Source organism: Crinia signifera, chromosome 1, assembly GCF_055691185.1.
Source record: "Crinia signifera chromosome 1, ASM5569118v1, whole genome shotgun sequence".
Taxonomy (NCBI): domain Eukaryota; kingdom Metazoa; phylum Chordata; class Amphibia; order Anura; family Myobatrachidae; genus Crinia; species Crinia signifera.
This window is the reverse complement of record NC_139217.1, coordinates 464,874,768-464,890,786: the sequence shown is the minus strand read 5'-3', so window position 1 is coordinate 464,890,786 and position 16,019 is coordinate 464,874,768. Positions and strand designations below refer to the sequence as shown.

Below are 16,019 nucleotides of genomic sequence, written 5' to 3'. Positions count from 1 at the left end.
TTCAGATCTGATCGCAGTACAAATTTGTTCTCAAAATGGGCAAAACCATGTGCACTGCAGGTGGGGCAGATGTAACATGTATAGAGAGAGTTAGATTTGCGTGAGTTATTTTGTTTCTATGCAGGGTAAATACTGGCTGCATTCTTTTTACACTGCAATTTAGATTTCAGTTTCAACACACCCCGCCCAAATCTAACTCTCTCTGCACATGTTACATCTGTCCCACCTGCACAGTGCACATGAATTTGTCCATTTTGAAAACAAATTTGTACTGCGATCAGATCTGAATAAGGGCCAAAGTATCAGCCAACCAGCTGCTAACTGTTATTTTTCACACACAGCCTGTTACTTTACCTCTCTCTGCAAATAGAGGGGTCCTGGACGTATGGCTTACACTTATGGTACAAGTCTTTGCTCTCCTGCCCGCAGGTGGCATGCTGTTTTTGGTATTAGTCCATGTGCTGCAGTTATATTGCCGAAACCTTCCAACTGCTGCAGAACTGTCAATTGCTGTCTGTGTTACTGGGCACTGGGTGTAGGTGACGGACGTCGGGCATAGTCACTTATCACCTTTTTGTGTCTGTTACATTTATGGGCTGCACGTTAATTTATTTCGCTGGTTCCATTCAAACAGAACAAACTTGTGGTTCATCAAATGCTCTCACATTGTGCTGGGATTTTCTCTTTGACTTCACCTGTTCCACTAATTCCCCAAGCCGGTTGCTGGTAGGGTCTGAGCGTGGTATTTTTTAGAGGTCCTGAGACCTACAACATTGGCACCTTTATCCCCGAGAGTGAAGTAATCACAGTCCAAATCTGTTCCATGTCTGTTACCTGGTAGAGACAGAGAAGAGACAATATCGTTGTTTGCTGCACTCTGCCATATTTCCCAAAAAATCACATCACCGCGCAAAACTAGTCTGGACTACATGTGCTAAGCGGTACCTTGCCACAAGGCATCATGGGCTGTACTGGGACTAGCAACTTGAAAGCAGCCAAACTTTGTGTGCATTGAAGCCAGGCATCCCCGCCACAATAGGGAATATTACTAAGATCGACTGGGTTTGAATGCACCCATTTAATCCTATTTGCGGTCGGGACCTGGTGGTTGGCGAATTTACAAAGTGCTGAATTCCGGCAGAGTTACCGTTTTTATGAACAGCAAGCTCTGCTGAATTCGGCAAACAAATGAATAGACCATCGATAGAACGAATTAATAGACCATCGGCAGAACAAATGAATAGACCATCGATAGAACAAATTAATAGACCATCGGCAGTACACATGAATAGACCATCGATAGAACTCGGACGCATATTGCCACAGAGTTCTATCAGATCATCTAATTAAAGCCAATTTTGACTAAGCCGATTTGGCTAAGTGCGCCAAGCGATTTTGACTATGTGACACAAATAGCGGTTTAGTCAAACTTGCCTTGCTGAACTGTCTATTTCGACGGCACCAGCACCGCGCTCTTGATGCTGGTTACAAAAATACAGGGGACCCCTACTCCTGTTGTCCCCTGTATGTTTAGAACCAGCACAGGTCCATAAGACCCGTGCTGGTTTTTGAAATACAGGGGGACCCCAGTCCTTTTCCCCCCTGTATTTCTGGAGCCAGCGATGGCTCAAAGAGCTCGGGTGTAGTTGGCTGCCGGTAAACTCGTCAGCCAAATACCAATGAGTTCATCATCGGAAAATTATGAATCCTGAGAACTCGCAGCTTAGTAAATTTGCCAAGTTCTCAGGCCGATCACGATCATATTCGTATAGCCGCTACAGCTGAGCTTAGTAAGTTTCTTGGGGGGGGGGGAGTCAGCAACATGCGGGGACCTCCGACTATATAAAGGATCCACGTGTATTAAAGAAAGATAACATAAATGTATATATAGATCTGTGTTCTATAGGAACCAAGGAGGAATGTATCAAATCTTCTCAAGAGGACATGTAAAGTTGCCCATAGCAACCAATTGTCTAGATATAAATTTAGATTCATTCGTTGCTATGGGCAACCTCTCTCTCTAGAAAATGTGAAATATCTCCCCCAAAACGCACTATTGAATTGCAAAGCACAATGCAGATTTAATTGTAGGATGTGATCATAGATAGATAGGTGCACAAAGGTATGGGACAGGGAGTGGGATGTACTCAGGGCCGCCATAAGGGGGGGACCATGGGGACGAGTGTCCCGGGCCCTGCCACACTGAAGAGAGTGGAGGACCTGTGGCCACTCTGCTGGCCTGGCAGTGTGGTGCAGCAGCAGCGGGGGGGGGGGGCGTTTGGGGAGAGATCTATTGGACATGAATATGAAACACACAGGATACTCACGTTCTCCGTTATTGATACAATTTGAAATCTCCGACTGAGGCATAAGCGGGATCATCTGGCAATTAAAGAGAGACGCTCATTAGTGAATATAATATCCCTGGCTGATTATGGGAGGCAAATCGCAGGTAATAAGTAAGACACAGTTATGACACTGTCTGTGCTATTTACACCACTTTGCAGGCACTTTTATCATAGCGGGTGGGATTCCTTTGTAAACTGCACTGACTTTACATAACATTACACAGAGACACAGCTGCATAATGGATGTGATTCCGTGTTTGGTGCATTACATCTGTAGGTATATTTACCTGTTACACATACATTTAAATGGGGTATGGGGCAGAATAATATACTTGCAGTCTCCTAGGTAACTGGAAGGCCAATAGAGATTTGGCGAGTTCCCACTGATCGGTCAGGCCAAAGAATTCAATGCAGGTTATGGGATATATTAATGAGCATTCAGTATTTTTTATTTTGAGCTCTTTTGTATTGTCACCCAGTCGGAAGGCAGTGTCCATCCCGTGAGCATGAAAACACTAGGCAGTCTTTCCCAAGACCAGTGCTGCCCAATGGGGAAGTACATTGCTGCAGTTGAGCCAAAAAAGCCCGTCTTGCCACACCACGCCACACATGCGTCATTGAAGTGTGCACCTGGAGGCTGTGCTGATTATTTTGATATGCAACATTGTACAGTATATCAGGGGCAGATTAATACCCCTTTTACACCGCCGAAAAATCCGGGTCAGCGGCGGGTCAGACCCGGATCTTCGGCGGTGTAAATCCCTAACGCCGTGTCCCTTTACACGGGACTTCTACCCAGGTCCTGACCTGGGTAGAACACGGCTAGGACCTGGGTAGAGGGCGGAGTAAATGGGAACGCCGGGTCGGATGACCCGGCTCCCATTTACATGAATGGGGAACGTCCAACCTGCGGACTGCAGCGTCCGCAGGTTGGACGGGTTGTCAGCCTGACACTGACAGCCGGCGCTGCTGTCTGCTATACCCTGCAGACAGCAGCGGCGGCGGGGGAGGGAGGTGAACGGATGCCTGTGTGCGGCATCCATTCACCTCCTGTGCGACGGCGGGGGGAGTGTGCGCGGGGACTGGGGCAGCCTAGCAGCTTACCTTAGTGCTGGGCTGCCCCCAGCAGCGTTCCGGTCCGGCGGCGGCGCGCGGCGGTGATTGGCGCTTGGAGATGACATCGCGCTGTCATCTCCAAGCTTGGGGGGGGGGGGCGCGGGTGCAGGTCGGGCTGTCCGCCCGGTGTAAATGTAAACGCCGGGTCGCACCTGGCTTGAACCTGGGTCTAAAAAAGCGTTTTGGTGTAAAAGGGGTATTATTAAGCTTGGAGAAGAGATAAACTGGAGATAAAGCAGAGAAAAGGTAAAAGGAGATAACGCACCAGCCAATCAGCTGTGTTTGAAAAAGACAGTTGGGAGCTGATTGGCTGGTGCATTATCTCCTTTTACCTTTTCTCCGCTTTATCTCCAGTTTATCTCTTCTCCAAGCTTAATAAATCTGCCCCCCAGTGTGTGACTGAAACCCCTTTTCCACTGCTGCAATAACCCAGGCTACTGCCAGGTTACCCCAGGGACCCCAAAATATAACCCGGGACTGACCTGGGAATGCAACCCGGGTAGTGTAGAGGGTTAGAAACAGGAAGGACCTGGGTAGCACTAGTGTAAACGGGGTGATCTGGAACATCTGACCAAGCTCCCGGTAAAAGCACAGGAGAGCTGGATCACCTGGGCTTGAAAGTGATGTCATCTTCAAGTGCCGGCAATAGGTCGACCACTGAATGTCGACATGCATGAAGGTTGACAAGTGTTAGGTCGTCAGGGACCTTAGGTCAACACACTATCAAAATCTATTTATTTTTATTTTATCCATACTTCATATTAAAGCGCTACGACGTGGGAAGGTTGACAGTTAAAAGGTCGACATGGGGTTTTTCACTTTTTTTGAGTCAACATGTGCCGACAGGCGGTATTTCCTGCCTTTCTTTCCAATAGGGTGTGGTGGGAGAATAAAATAGTGTGCCGAGCGCAGCGAGACATGCGAGGGGACGCGGTGCACTTTTTTATTGTCCATGTCGACGGTGTCCACATTCGGGACAAAAAAAGTGAAAAAAACCCATGTCAACCTGTTGGCTGTTGACCTTCCCCATGTCGACACAATGCGTGTCTCACCTTAATGACCCTGTCGACCTTCAGACATGTCGACCTTCATGCATGTCGACCTTCAGTAGTCTACCTAATGTCTATATATCCAATGATCCATACCCCTGTATACTACAGTTGCACTGGAACGTACAAGGTGTCACTGAAAGATCAGAGCCACAGTGGGTGCCAGTCTAATGAGGTACTCATGCCAGTGACCAGCAGGAGAGGGGGGAGGGGTAAATGGGGCACTGGTTCCAAACTTCCTGAGTCTGCCTGAACACTGGAGGGATGAGAAACAGCCACCTGATGAGATCACCACGTGGGAAGAATCTTCGTTGCTTATTGGGGAAAACGTTTTCCTTACGAGTTAAATATTTCCTTTTCCAGATAAGAAAGTAATAACATAGGCCCTTATTCTGGTTGGTGCGGTAATGTCCGCGTGCGTTCGTGCCGCCGATGTTTTGTGTCTGCGCATGTGCAGAGGCGTCTCTGCGCATGTGCGAACGGGACGCACGTCCAAATTCCGCATGAAATGTGAACACTACGAACAGGGGGTGGAGAGGGGTGTGAAGGGCTGTTTGGGCTCATTACCATATGTTTACACCCCGCGTTTCATGGGCGTTCCCATGAAAACGCTGGGCGTACGTATGGTAATGCGGCCGTGACGCACGTGTAGGGGGCGGACATATGACATTGCCGGATGTCAGCTGCCCGCCCAGATCCCTGCTTTTGCACAGAGAAATGCCCGTGTGGTCTGAGGTTGCGGGAGCTGCCTGACCACTCGGTCCTGCATTTGATGTTCTGCGACCATCGAATGATGGGGGAGGTTCCCTGAGATGGAGGAGGTGTATTCATGAGAAATACACTTGCTGTCCGAACGGACAGCTTCTTACCGCATTCGGACGGAGTGAGCGATCTGTACGAAAGGCGGGGTTTAGGATGCACGATCCTGGCCGCATATTCGGCTCCATCCGCACAGACCAGAATAAGGCCCATAATGAGGAGACGTTCACTGTGAAACCGCACAATGCAAATACGTGACATAGACAGTGCTCACCTAGATGAGTAGCTGGAGGCTGCTGGGCTCCCCGCCTGCAAACACAACGGGGCATTGGTAAGTACATCAAGCAAGCCAAGCCTAATAACTGTTACATATGGTGGGTACACACGGTGCAATATGCTTGCGAATCGATCCCGATTCGATTGGGATTGAATCGAATGGTGCGCACAATGCATCCGATTGGACTATGTACAGTAGTACACATCTGTACTATACAGTCTTGCCCGCCAAGACTCATTTTCTATTCGATATACACCACACGGGAGCGAACAATGGGATCGTATCTGCATTGAATGTAGAAAAAACATTCGATGCCCATTCGATTTTGGTTCTATAAGCAAAATCGAATAGAAAAATAGTGCAAATCTCACAGTGTGTACCCTCTATTTAGGTGCGTACACACAGTTCGATTCAGTTTTCAATTCGATTTCTATTAGCTGTGGACTATAACTGCGGACACTTTTTGAAATTTGAATGCTTAAACAAACCTGTTACACAATAAACATTCAAGTTTCAAAAAGTGTCCGCAATTTTTGGCCACCACTGTATCTACAACTGTCACTCAGGTTGGTTTGCAAAAGGAACTCCTTCTTTAATGGACAAAACGATGCTGCACTGCAGGTGGGGCTGATGTCACATGTGCAGAGAGAGCTACATTTGGGTGAGGTGTGTTCAAACTGATATCTATATTGCAGTGTAATAATAAAGCAGCCAGTATTTACTCTGCACATAAACAAACTCCTCCAAATGTAACTCTCTCTGCACATGTCACATCTGCCCCACCTGCAGTGCAGCATGGTTTTGTCCATTAAAGAAAGAGTTTCCTTTTGCAAACCAATCTGAATCACCCCCATCATTTCAGCTAGAGGAGCGCAGCTGCCGTGGAAGGGGACGATTTGGGGCACCAGGAACTTTTCTAGGCGCCCATGATTGCCAGATATGCAATAAGGGTACTTGTGTATTTTGGCGGCGCCCATCGCATCGCATACCATAAGGCATACGATGGTATGCGATGCGACGGGATTTTAAAATTGTATGACATTGTACATGGCATACAATGCCATACAATGCGATGCGATGTGATTAAACATTGTATAAGCACCCTAATGGGTGCTTACAATGTGAAATGCACCCCCACGCCACCCCACCCCCCCCACTATAAAAGTGAACCCGAAGCGTGGCGAGCGGCGGCGGTACGCATCCTCCGACCTTTTCATACCCCCACTATCCACGTCAGCGTGGAGTTGAGAATAGAAAGTGTGGCGAGCGCAGCGAGCCACCGAGCCCGAAGCGTGGCGAGCGCAGCCAGGGCCGGCGCCACCACTAGGCAAATCTAGGCATTTGCCTAGGGCGCCGGCCACTGGAGGGCGGTATTTCGCCCCCCCTTGCCGCCCGGGTACCTGTCGTGCGGCGTATATATGCGTAAAAGCTGGCGGCGGAGGCAGCGGGAGGTCCCTGCAGTCAATAAGAAATAACGAGCGCTATCCGCCGGGCTATGCAGAAGCGCTTCTGTTTTGGAAACACTGGCCGCACGCTGATTGGCTGAGATTCAGCCAATCAGCATGCGCCGTGCGGCCAGTGTTTCCAAAACAGAAGCGCTTCCACATAGCCCGGCGGATAGCGCTCATTATTTCTTATTGACTGCAGGGACCCCCCACTGCCACCGCCGCCAGCTTTACAGCGCCGCAGGACAGGTACCCGGGTGGCAGACACCGGGGCGCCCCCACCCCGACTTGCCTGGGGCGCTCTGGTGCCTTGCACCGGCCTTGAGCGCAGCGAGCCCCGCGAGGGGACGCGGATACCTGTGAAGCCCGCGAGGTGACTCCGATACCTGTGAAGGTATCCGCGTCCCCTCGCGGGGCTCGCTGCACTCGCCACGCTTCGGGCTCGGAGGCTCGCTGCGCTCGCCACACTTTCTAGTCTCAACTCCACGCCGACGTGGATAGTGGGGGTATGAAAAGGTCGGAGGACACGTACCGCCGCCTTTCGCGGGCTCGCTGCGCTCGCCACGCTTTGGGTTCACGTTTATAGTGGGGGGGTGGCGTGGGGGTGCATTTCACATTGTAAGCACCCCCACACTTATACGATCTTTCATCGCATAGGGGGCAAAAATCGCGTTGCATCGCATGCCATGCGATGCATGTCATGCGATGTGACGCGATGAAAACATTGCGCGATGCACATCGGGGGCGACGCTATAATACACAAGTACCGCAATAAGTATCATTGTGGACCCAGAACGATGGCACAATGCCACAGGGACACTTTTGGGCCCCAGCTAATAGTGAATAAATAATCCGTATAATATGCCAGACAAACGCCAATAACTTATACTATTAATTCCACCTTATTGCTGGTGCCGAGTTCTTCTGGTTGTTGTAGAAGTTTTCATACGGAATGGGAGCTGGAGACAGAGAATGAGCAGATTGTCATACAGCGCTAATGGTCATCCTCCTGTAGGGGACTTACAGGGTCACGTACAGGCTGGGTGACTTCACGTTCCATGTACTACGGGCGACGTGCGTGTGTTCTGCACAGCGTCTGGGTTTCCTCTGTCACAATTCTAGTAATGCTTATGATTATGACTAATTACACACACGCACAGTAATGTCACCAGCACAGAATTGCACAATCAGGAAAAGCAACATGTTGGTAATCCTTTTATATTCCAATAAATGATTATCACTTCTCCTGCGCACACGCTGTACAGTAGCAGTAGCATTGTGTGTGGCGATACCACTGGAAAGTTTGATGTTTTCAGAACAATAGCTTATGCTATAGGTCAGGGGTGGCCAAACCTGTGCTCAAGATCTACCAACAGTTCAATGTGTCTTAGGCCACCTGTGGATCTATAGTAGGAATGACTACAGCATGTGTGATAATGTGACAGTTAAGGGCCCCATACATCAGCAATTAATTGTGACAATTTTCAGATATGGAGATGATTGCCACAATTTATTTTAGATGTGTGGGCTCCCCCTTTTGGCAATCCCAATCAAAATCGCCAATCGATTGCTTAATCAGGTTTTTAAACATGTTTAATAATCTGGTATTATCTGCGGATCTTTTTTATATGTGTGGGCATTCCCAATTCGTCTTCATCATCTATTTACATTATGAACAGCTGAAATGACAATCGATTGGGCAATTTCCAGATATGAAGATGCAATCTTTAGATGGAAAAATCTGCCGATCACTGAAATAAATCTGTAATGTGTGGGCAAAGTCAGATAGATTGTAGAATCCATTTATCTTGCCAAAAAATCCCTGGATCTGGAAATCCATAAATTGTGATTGCTGATGTATGGGGCCCATTAGTAATGACTACAGCTGTGCACCAGCTAGGTGATCTGGGACATGTGACAGTTAGTAATGACTACAGCTGTGCACCAGCTAGGTGACCTGGGGAATGTGACAGTTAGTATTGGCTACAGCTGTGCACCAGCTAGGTGATCTGGGACATGTGACAGTAATGACTACAGCTGTGAACCAGCTAGGTGATCTGGGGAATGTGACAGCTAGTAATGACTACAGCTGTGCACCAGCTAGGTGATCTGGGACATGTGACAGTTAGGAATGACTACAGCTGTGCACCAGCTAGGTGATCTGGGACATGTGACAGTAATGACTACAGCTGTGCACCAGCTAGGTGATCTGGGGAATGTGACAGTTAGTAATGATTACAGCTGTGCACCAGCTAGGTGATCTGGGGAATGTGACAGTTAGTAATGACTACAGCTGTGCACCAGCTAGGTGATCTGGGACATGTGACAGTTAGTAATGATTACAGCTGTGCACCAGCTAGGTGATCTGGGACATGTGACAGTTAGTAATGATTACAGCTGTGCACCAGCTAGGTGATCTGGGGAATGTGACAGTTAGTAATGACTACAGCTGTGCACCAGCTAGGTGATCTGGGACATGTGACAGTTAGTAATGACTACAGCTTTGCATCAGCTAGGTGATCTGGGACATGTGACAGTTAGTAATGATTACAGCTGTGCACCAGCTAGGTGATCTGGAAAACGTGGACCGTTGGTAGCTCTCGATGACCAGAGTTGATCGCTGATTAGTAAAATGGCAATTGAAGCAATTATCGAATGACTGAACATGCGTACTGCATGGAGGTATCTACCCCTCTCCTCAGGAGGATGGGAGAGTGGAGGAAGATGGGAGAGGGGTAGAGGACAGGTGGGTCATGGGAGAGGGTTAGAAAAGTGAACAGTGTTTTAGCATGGTAGGAGTTGGAGGATCTGAGAGGGACAGAGGATGGAAGGGGGGTGGAGGATAGGAGAGAGGTGGGACACATGTGAGGGCTAAAGAACAGGGGAAGGGTTGGAGGATGGGAGAGGTGTAGAGAATGGGAGATGCGTTGGAGGATGGGTGAGTGGTGGCAGATGCTAGAGGGGTGGAGAACAGGTGATGTTATGGAGTATAGCTGAGGGGCTGAGGACAGGTAAGGGGTGAGGCACATGTGAGGGGTAGAGGAGAGGGTGGAGTACAGGTGAGGGGTGGAGAACAGGTAAGAGGTGAGGCACATGTGAGGGGTAGAGGACGAGGGAGAGGATAGAGGACAGGTGAGGGGTGGAGGACAGGTAAGGGGTGAGGCACATGTGAGGGGTAGAGGGTGGAGGACAGGTGAGGGGTGGAGGACAGGTAAGAGGTGGGGGACTGGAACTGGGTGTGGGACAGATGAGTGGAGGAGGGGTGATGGGTTGAGAATGGAAGAGGGCTGGAGGATGGACGACATGTGAAGGGTGGAGGCGTGAGAGGCATGGAAGATGGGAGAGGGATGGAAGCTGGGAGAGGGGTTTGGGACAGGTAAGGGGGATGGGAGGACATTACATGGCCACACAAGGACATGGCAAGCCCACGCATAAGCAGCAGTATGGCCACGCGTTGTATCACTGACATAGAGCAGCAGGATGGCCACGCGTGGTATCACTGACATAGAGCAGCAGGATGGCCACGCGTGGTATCACTGACATAGAGCGGCAGGATGGCCACGCGTGGTATCACTGACATAGAGCAGCAGGATGTCCACGCGTGGTATCACTGACATAGAGCGGCAGGATGGCCATGCGTGGTATCACTGACATAGAGCAGCAGGATGGCAACACGTGGGTATCACTGACATAGAGCAGCAGGATGGCCACACGTGGAATCACTGACATAGAGCAGCAGGATGTCCACACGTGGGTATCACTGACATAGAGCAGCAGGATGGCCACACATGGGTATCACGGACATAGAGCAGCAGGATGGCCACACGTGGTAACACTGACATAGAGCAGACGGATGGCCACACGTGGTATCACTGACATAGAGCAGCAGGATGTCCACACGTGGGTATCACTGACATAGAGCAGCAGGATGGCCACACGTGGGTATCACTGACATAGAGCAGCAGGATGGCCACACGTGGGTATCACTGACATAGAGCAGCAGGATGGCCACACGTGGTATCACTGACATAGAGCAGACATATGGCCACACGTGGTATCACTGACATAGAGCAGCAGGATGGCCACGCGTGGTATCACTGACATAGAGCAGCAGGATGGCCACACGTGGGTATCACTTACATAGAGCAGCAGGATGGCCACGTGTGGTATCACTGACATAGAGCAGCAGGATGGCCATGCGTGGTATCACTGACATAGAGCAGCAGGACGGCCATGCGTGGCATCACTGACAGAGCAGCAGGATGGCCACGCGTGGTATCACTGACATAGAGCAGCAGGATGGCCATGCGTGGTATCACTGACATAGAGCGGCATGATGGCCATGTGTGGTATCACTGACAGAGCAGCAGGATGGCCATGTGTGGTATCACTGACATAGAGCAGCAAGATGGCCATGCGTGGTATCACTGACATAGAGCAGACAGATGGCCACACGGGGTATCACTGACATAGAGCAGCAGGATGGCCACGCGTGGTATCACTGACATAGAGCAGCAGGATGGCCACACGTGGGTATCACTTACATAGAGCAGCAGGATGGCCACGTGTGGTATCACTGACATAGAGCAGCAGGATGGCCACGTGTGGTATCACTGACATAGAGCAGCAGGATGTCCACACGTGGGTATCACTGACATAGAGCAGCAGGATGGCCACACATGGGTATCACGGACATAGAGCAGCAGGATGGCCACGCGTGGTAACACTGACAGAGAGCAGACGGATGGCCACACGTGGTATCACTGACATAGAGCAGCAGGATGTCCACACGTGGGTATCACTGACATAGAGCAGCAGGATGTCCACACGTGGGTATCACTGACATAGAGCAGCAGGATGGCCACACGTGGTATCACTGACATAGAGCAGCAGGATGGCCACACGTGGTATCACTGACATAGAGCAGCAGGATGGCCACACGTGGGTATCACTTACATAGAGCAGCAGGATGGCCACGTGTGGTATCACTGACATAGAGCAGCAGGATGGCCATGCGTGGTATCACTGACATAGAGCAGCAGGACGGCCATGCGTGGCATCACTGACAGAGCAGCAGGATGGCCACGCGTGGTATCACTGACATAGAGCAGCAGGATGGCCATGCGTGGTATCACTGACATAGAGCGGCATGATGGCCATGTGTGGTATCACTGACAGAGCAGCAGGATGGCCATGTGTGGTATCACTGTCATAGAGCAGCAAGATGGCCACGCGTGGTATCACTGACATAGAGCAGCAGGATGGCCACGCGTGGTATCACTGACATAGAGCGGCATGATGGCCACGCCTGGTATTACTGACATAGAGCAGCAGGGTGCCCACGCGTGGCATCACTGACATAGAGCAGCAGGATGGCCACACATGGGTATAACTGACATAGAGCAGTAGGATGGCCACGCATGGTATCACTGACATAGAGCCGCAGGATGGTCACGCATGGTAGCACTGACATAGAGCAGCAGGATGGCCACGCGTGGTATCACTGACATAGAGCAGTAGGATGGCCACACGTGGTATCACTGACATAGAGCAGCAGGATGGCCACGCCTGGTATCATTGACATAAAGCAGACGGATGGCCACACGTGGTATCACTGACATAGAGCAGCAGGATGGCCACGCCTGGTATCACTGACATAAAGCAGACGGATGGCCACACGTGGTATCACTGACATAGAGCAGCAGGATGGCCATGCGTGGTATCACTGACATAGAGCAGCATAATGGCCATGCGTGGTATCACTGACAGAGCAGCAGGATGGCCACGCGTGGTATCACTGACATAGAGCAGCAGGATGGCCACGCCTAGTATCACTGACATAAAGCAGACGGATGGCCACACGTGGTATCACTGACATAGAGCAGCAGGATGGCCATGCGTGGTATCACTGACATAGAGCAGCAGGATGGCCACGCGTGGTATCACTGACATAGAGCAGCAGGATGGCTACGCGTGGCATCACTGACATTGAGCGGCAGGATGGCCACACGTGGTATCACTGACAGAGCAGCAGGATGGCCACGCGTGGTATCACTGACATAGAGCAGCAGGATGTCCACACGTGGGTATCACTGACATAGAGCAGCAGGATGGCCACACGTGGGTATCACTGACATAGAGCAGCAGAATGTCCACACGTGGGTATCACTGACATAGAGCAGCAGGATGGCCACACATGGTATCACTGACATAGAGCAGCAGGATGGCCACGTGTGGGTATCACTGACATAGAGCAGCAGGATGACCACGCGTGGTATCACTGACATAGAGCCGCAGGATGGCCACTCGTGGTATCACTGACATAGAGCCGCAGGGTGGCCACGCGTGGTATCACTGACATAGAGCCGCAGTATGGCCATGCGTGGTATCACTGACATAGAGCAGCAGGATGGCCACGCGTGGTATCACTGACATAGAGCAGCAGGATGGCCACGCGTGGTATCACTGACATAGAGCAGCAGGATGGCCACGCGTGGTATCACTGACATAGAGCAGCAGGATGGCCACACGTGGGTATCACTGACATAGAGCAGCAGGATGTCCACACGTGGGTATCACTGACATAGAGCAGCAGGATGGCCACACATGGTATCACTGACATAGAGCAGCAGGATGGCCACGTGTGGGTATCACTGACATAGAGCAGCAGGATGGCCACGCGTGGTATCACTGACATAGAGCCGCAGTATGGCCATGCGTGGTATCACTGACATAGAGCCGCAGGATGGCCACTCGTGGTATTACTGACATAGAGCCACAGGATGACCACGCGTGGTATCACTGACATAGAGCAGCAGGATGGCCATGTGTGGTATCACTGACATAGAGCAGCAGGATGGCCACGCGTGGTATCACTGACATAGAGCAGCAGGATGGCCACGCGTGGTATCACTGACATAGAGCAGCAGGATGTCCACACGTGGGTATCACTGACATAGAGCAGCAGGATGGCCACGCGTGGTATCACTGACATAGAGCAGCAGGATGGCCACGCGTGGTATAGGATAAGGGTACAATAGGAGGATGAGCAGACGGTACCTGGGGGTTTATTTCCTGTTTTATGATTGTCCGTGAAGTATTCCACGTCTTTCTCGATATTACATCCTTCTAGCGACTTCCGGACTTTCTCACACATCTAGAACATAAGAGGAGACACATGTGAGGACACCGACCACCAATCACCATCACCGATTCATCCCGGGACCACAGACACACAGGGGGAAATTTACTAAGGTGGGCCTTCTATTGAAGATGGGACCAATCAGATTCTACGTCTTATTTATATAGCACCTTCTAGATCATAATAGATAGAATCTGGTTGGTTGCTATGGGCAACATCACATCTTCAGTAGAACTCCTATCTTAGTAAATTGACCCAATAGTACACGTTACTATTTGCTGAGTTTAGGATCTTAATTAATGAAATACAAATAAGGTTGTTACAGTAGACACTAATAGAGGCCATGCTACCCTAATCGCATCATTTATTATAGACGTGATACTGCCCTACATTTACTCTTGTATGCATTATGTTGTTTTTTGTTTTTGTGTTTTACCATTAAGTTGTGAGAGCGAGTTAGACATAACCCACATGAAATGCTGCCACATCGCCCCCTGGTGCACTAGAAGATGAACAGCAGTTATCTTACCAGGAAATCTACTCTCCTGTTTCCAATTCCAGATTGCGTCTTTGGTCTGGATCTGGCAGATTTCTGTCCCGTCACCTTTTATATTCCTATATTCCTCCTAATCACTGTAGGAGTGAGAATAATAAACTCACCACATCGTTGGTGATACACTGCTGTGACAGCTGATTGACGTGCGTCCACACCGCGTTCCTGTAATAGTTTATTCTCTCCCACTCCTGGTTCTCAAAAAACTACGTAGGGGAAAAAAAGAACAATAATTAAAAGAAAAAAAAAATATGAAGTGGAAATCACATTCATTATATAAAGATGGGGCCAAAATTATGCAAATACATGCCCATAATACACCGTGCGCATGCACTGGCTATACAGTGAGTGAACCAGAATGACCCCCAATATCCGTAAAAGGCATTGATTATACATTACCACACAGGCCGTAATGTGCTCCTTCCGCCAATCTTCACGAATTTTATCCAGGAGGTTGACGTTTTGCTGATAGGTCTTATCTGAAGGGGAAAAGAAATGAACGACAATTATCTCAGAACAATTGTAAGAATAAGCCAACCCATTATAGGAGATTTAGATATCACAGTCTGTGTATTACCAAACTATGGGGGTCTATGTACTAAGCCTTGCAGAGAGATAAAGCAGATGGAGATAAAGTACCAAACAACCAGCTCATAAATGTCATTTTTCCCCCACAGCATGTAACTGGGCAGTTAGGAGCTGATTGGTACTTTATCTCTCTCCAAGACTTAGTACACAGAACTGAAAGATGTGATGTGCACATCACTCTGACATAGACAGGAGAAACAAGTCATCAAAACAACAGCTTGGTGTGGCTTGCAGTCTCATAGGTAACACCAATCTCCATCAGGAAAGGACACTTGTACTTGCAGTCGCAAAACCGCCACAAAGTTGCAGAGTTGTCAGACACCAACATGTATCATGGAATAGCGTTAAAGTGTTAGCTCTGATGGAAAATGAAGACCATACAGTATGTAGTCTTTTCTTCTGGCCGCAGCAGCCTACTTGCTAGGTTATGCCAGATGTCCTGTCCACGGGAAGAGCCCCCCCAGCACTTACACTCTCCACCTGTGTAATGATATGGTTTATGTGCCGTATGCGAGCGCGTAATAGCACACGCCCAGCATGCAGATATCCGCGGGATCCATCCGTGCCTGGACGTGAAAGTGATACATGTAATATGCAGTATGACACGTACCCGCATCCTCCGCCGTCACCTTGGAATGAGCCAGCTTTGTGTAAATCTGAAACACATAATAGGACACAAATGGAAATGTCACCGGCGCATAACCCAAGGCATAATGGCGGCTTACGCAGAACGTAACATGTAG

General features: G+C 49.6%; 1 protein-coding gene across 1 annotated transcript in view; it reads right to left on the bottom strand.

The window, feature by feature from the left end:
• Nucleotides 1-262: 262 nt before the first annotated feature.
• PSTPIP2 (proline-serine-threonine phosphatase interacting protein 2) overlaps nt 263-16,019 on the bottom strand; it is a 69,634-nt gene continuing 53,877 nt past the window's right edge. Inside the window, exons 8-15 of the mRNA XM_083155340.1 lie at nt 15,887-15,932; nt 15,088-15,167; nt 14,796-14,894; nt 14,054-14,150; nt 7,896-7,953; nt 5,547-5,581; nt 2,328-2,382; nt 263-834 (exon numbers count right to left, since the gene is read on the bottom strand). Of these exons, the coding sequence (XP_083011466.1) occupies nt 2,336-2,382; nt 5,547-5,581; nt 7,896-7,953; nt 14,054-14,150; nt 14,796-14,894; nt 15,088-15,167; nt 15,887-15,932 (462 nt within the window). The 3' untranslated portion in view covers nt 263-834; nt 2,328-2,335. The remainder of the gene's footprint in view (nt 835-2,327; nt 2,383-5,546; nt 5,582-7,895; nt 7,954-14,053; nt 14,151-14,795; nt 14,895-15,087; nt 15,168-15,886; nt 15,933-16,019) is intronic.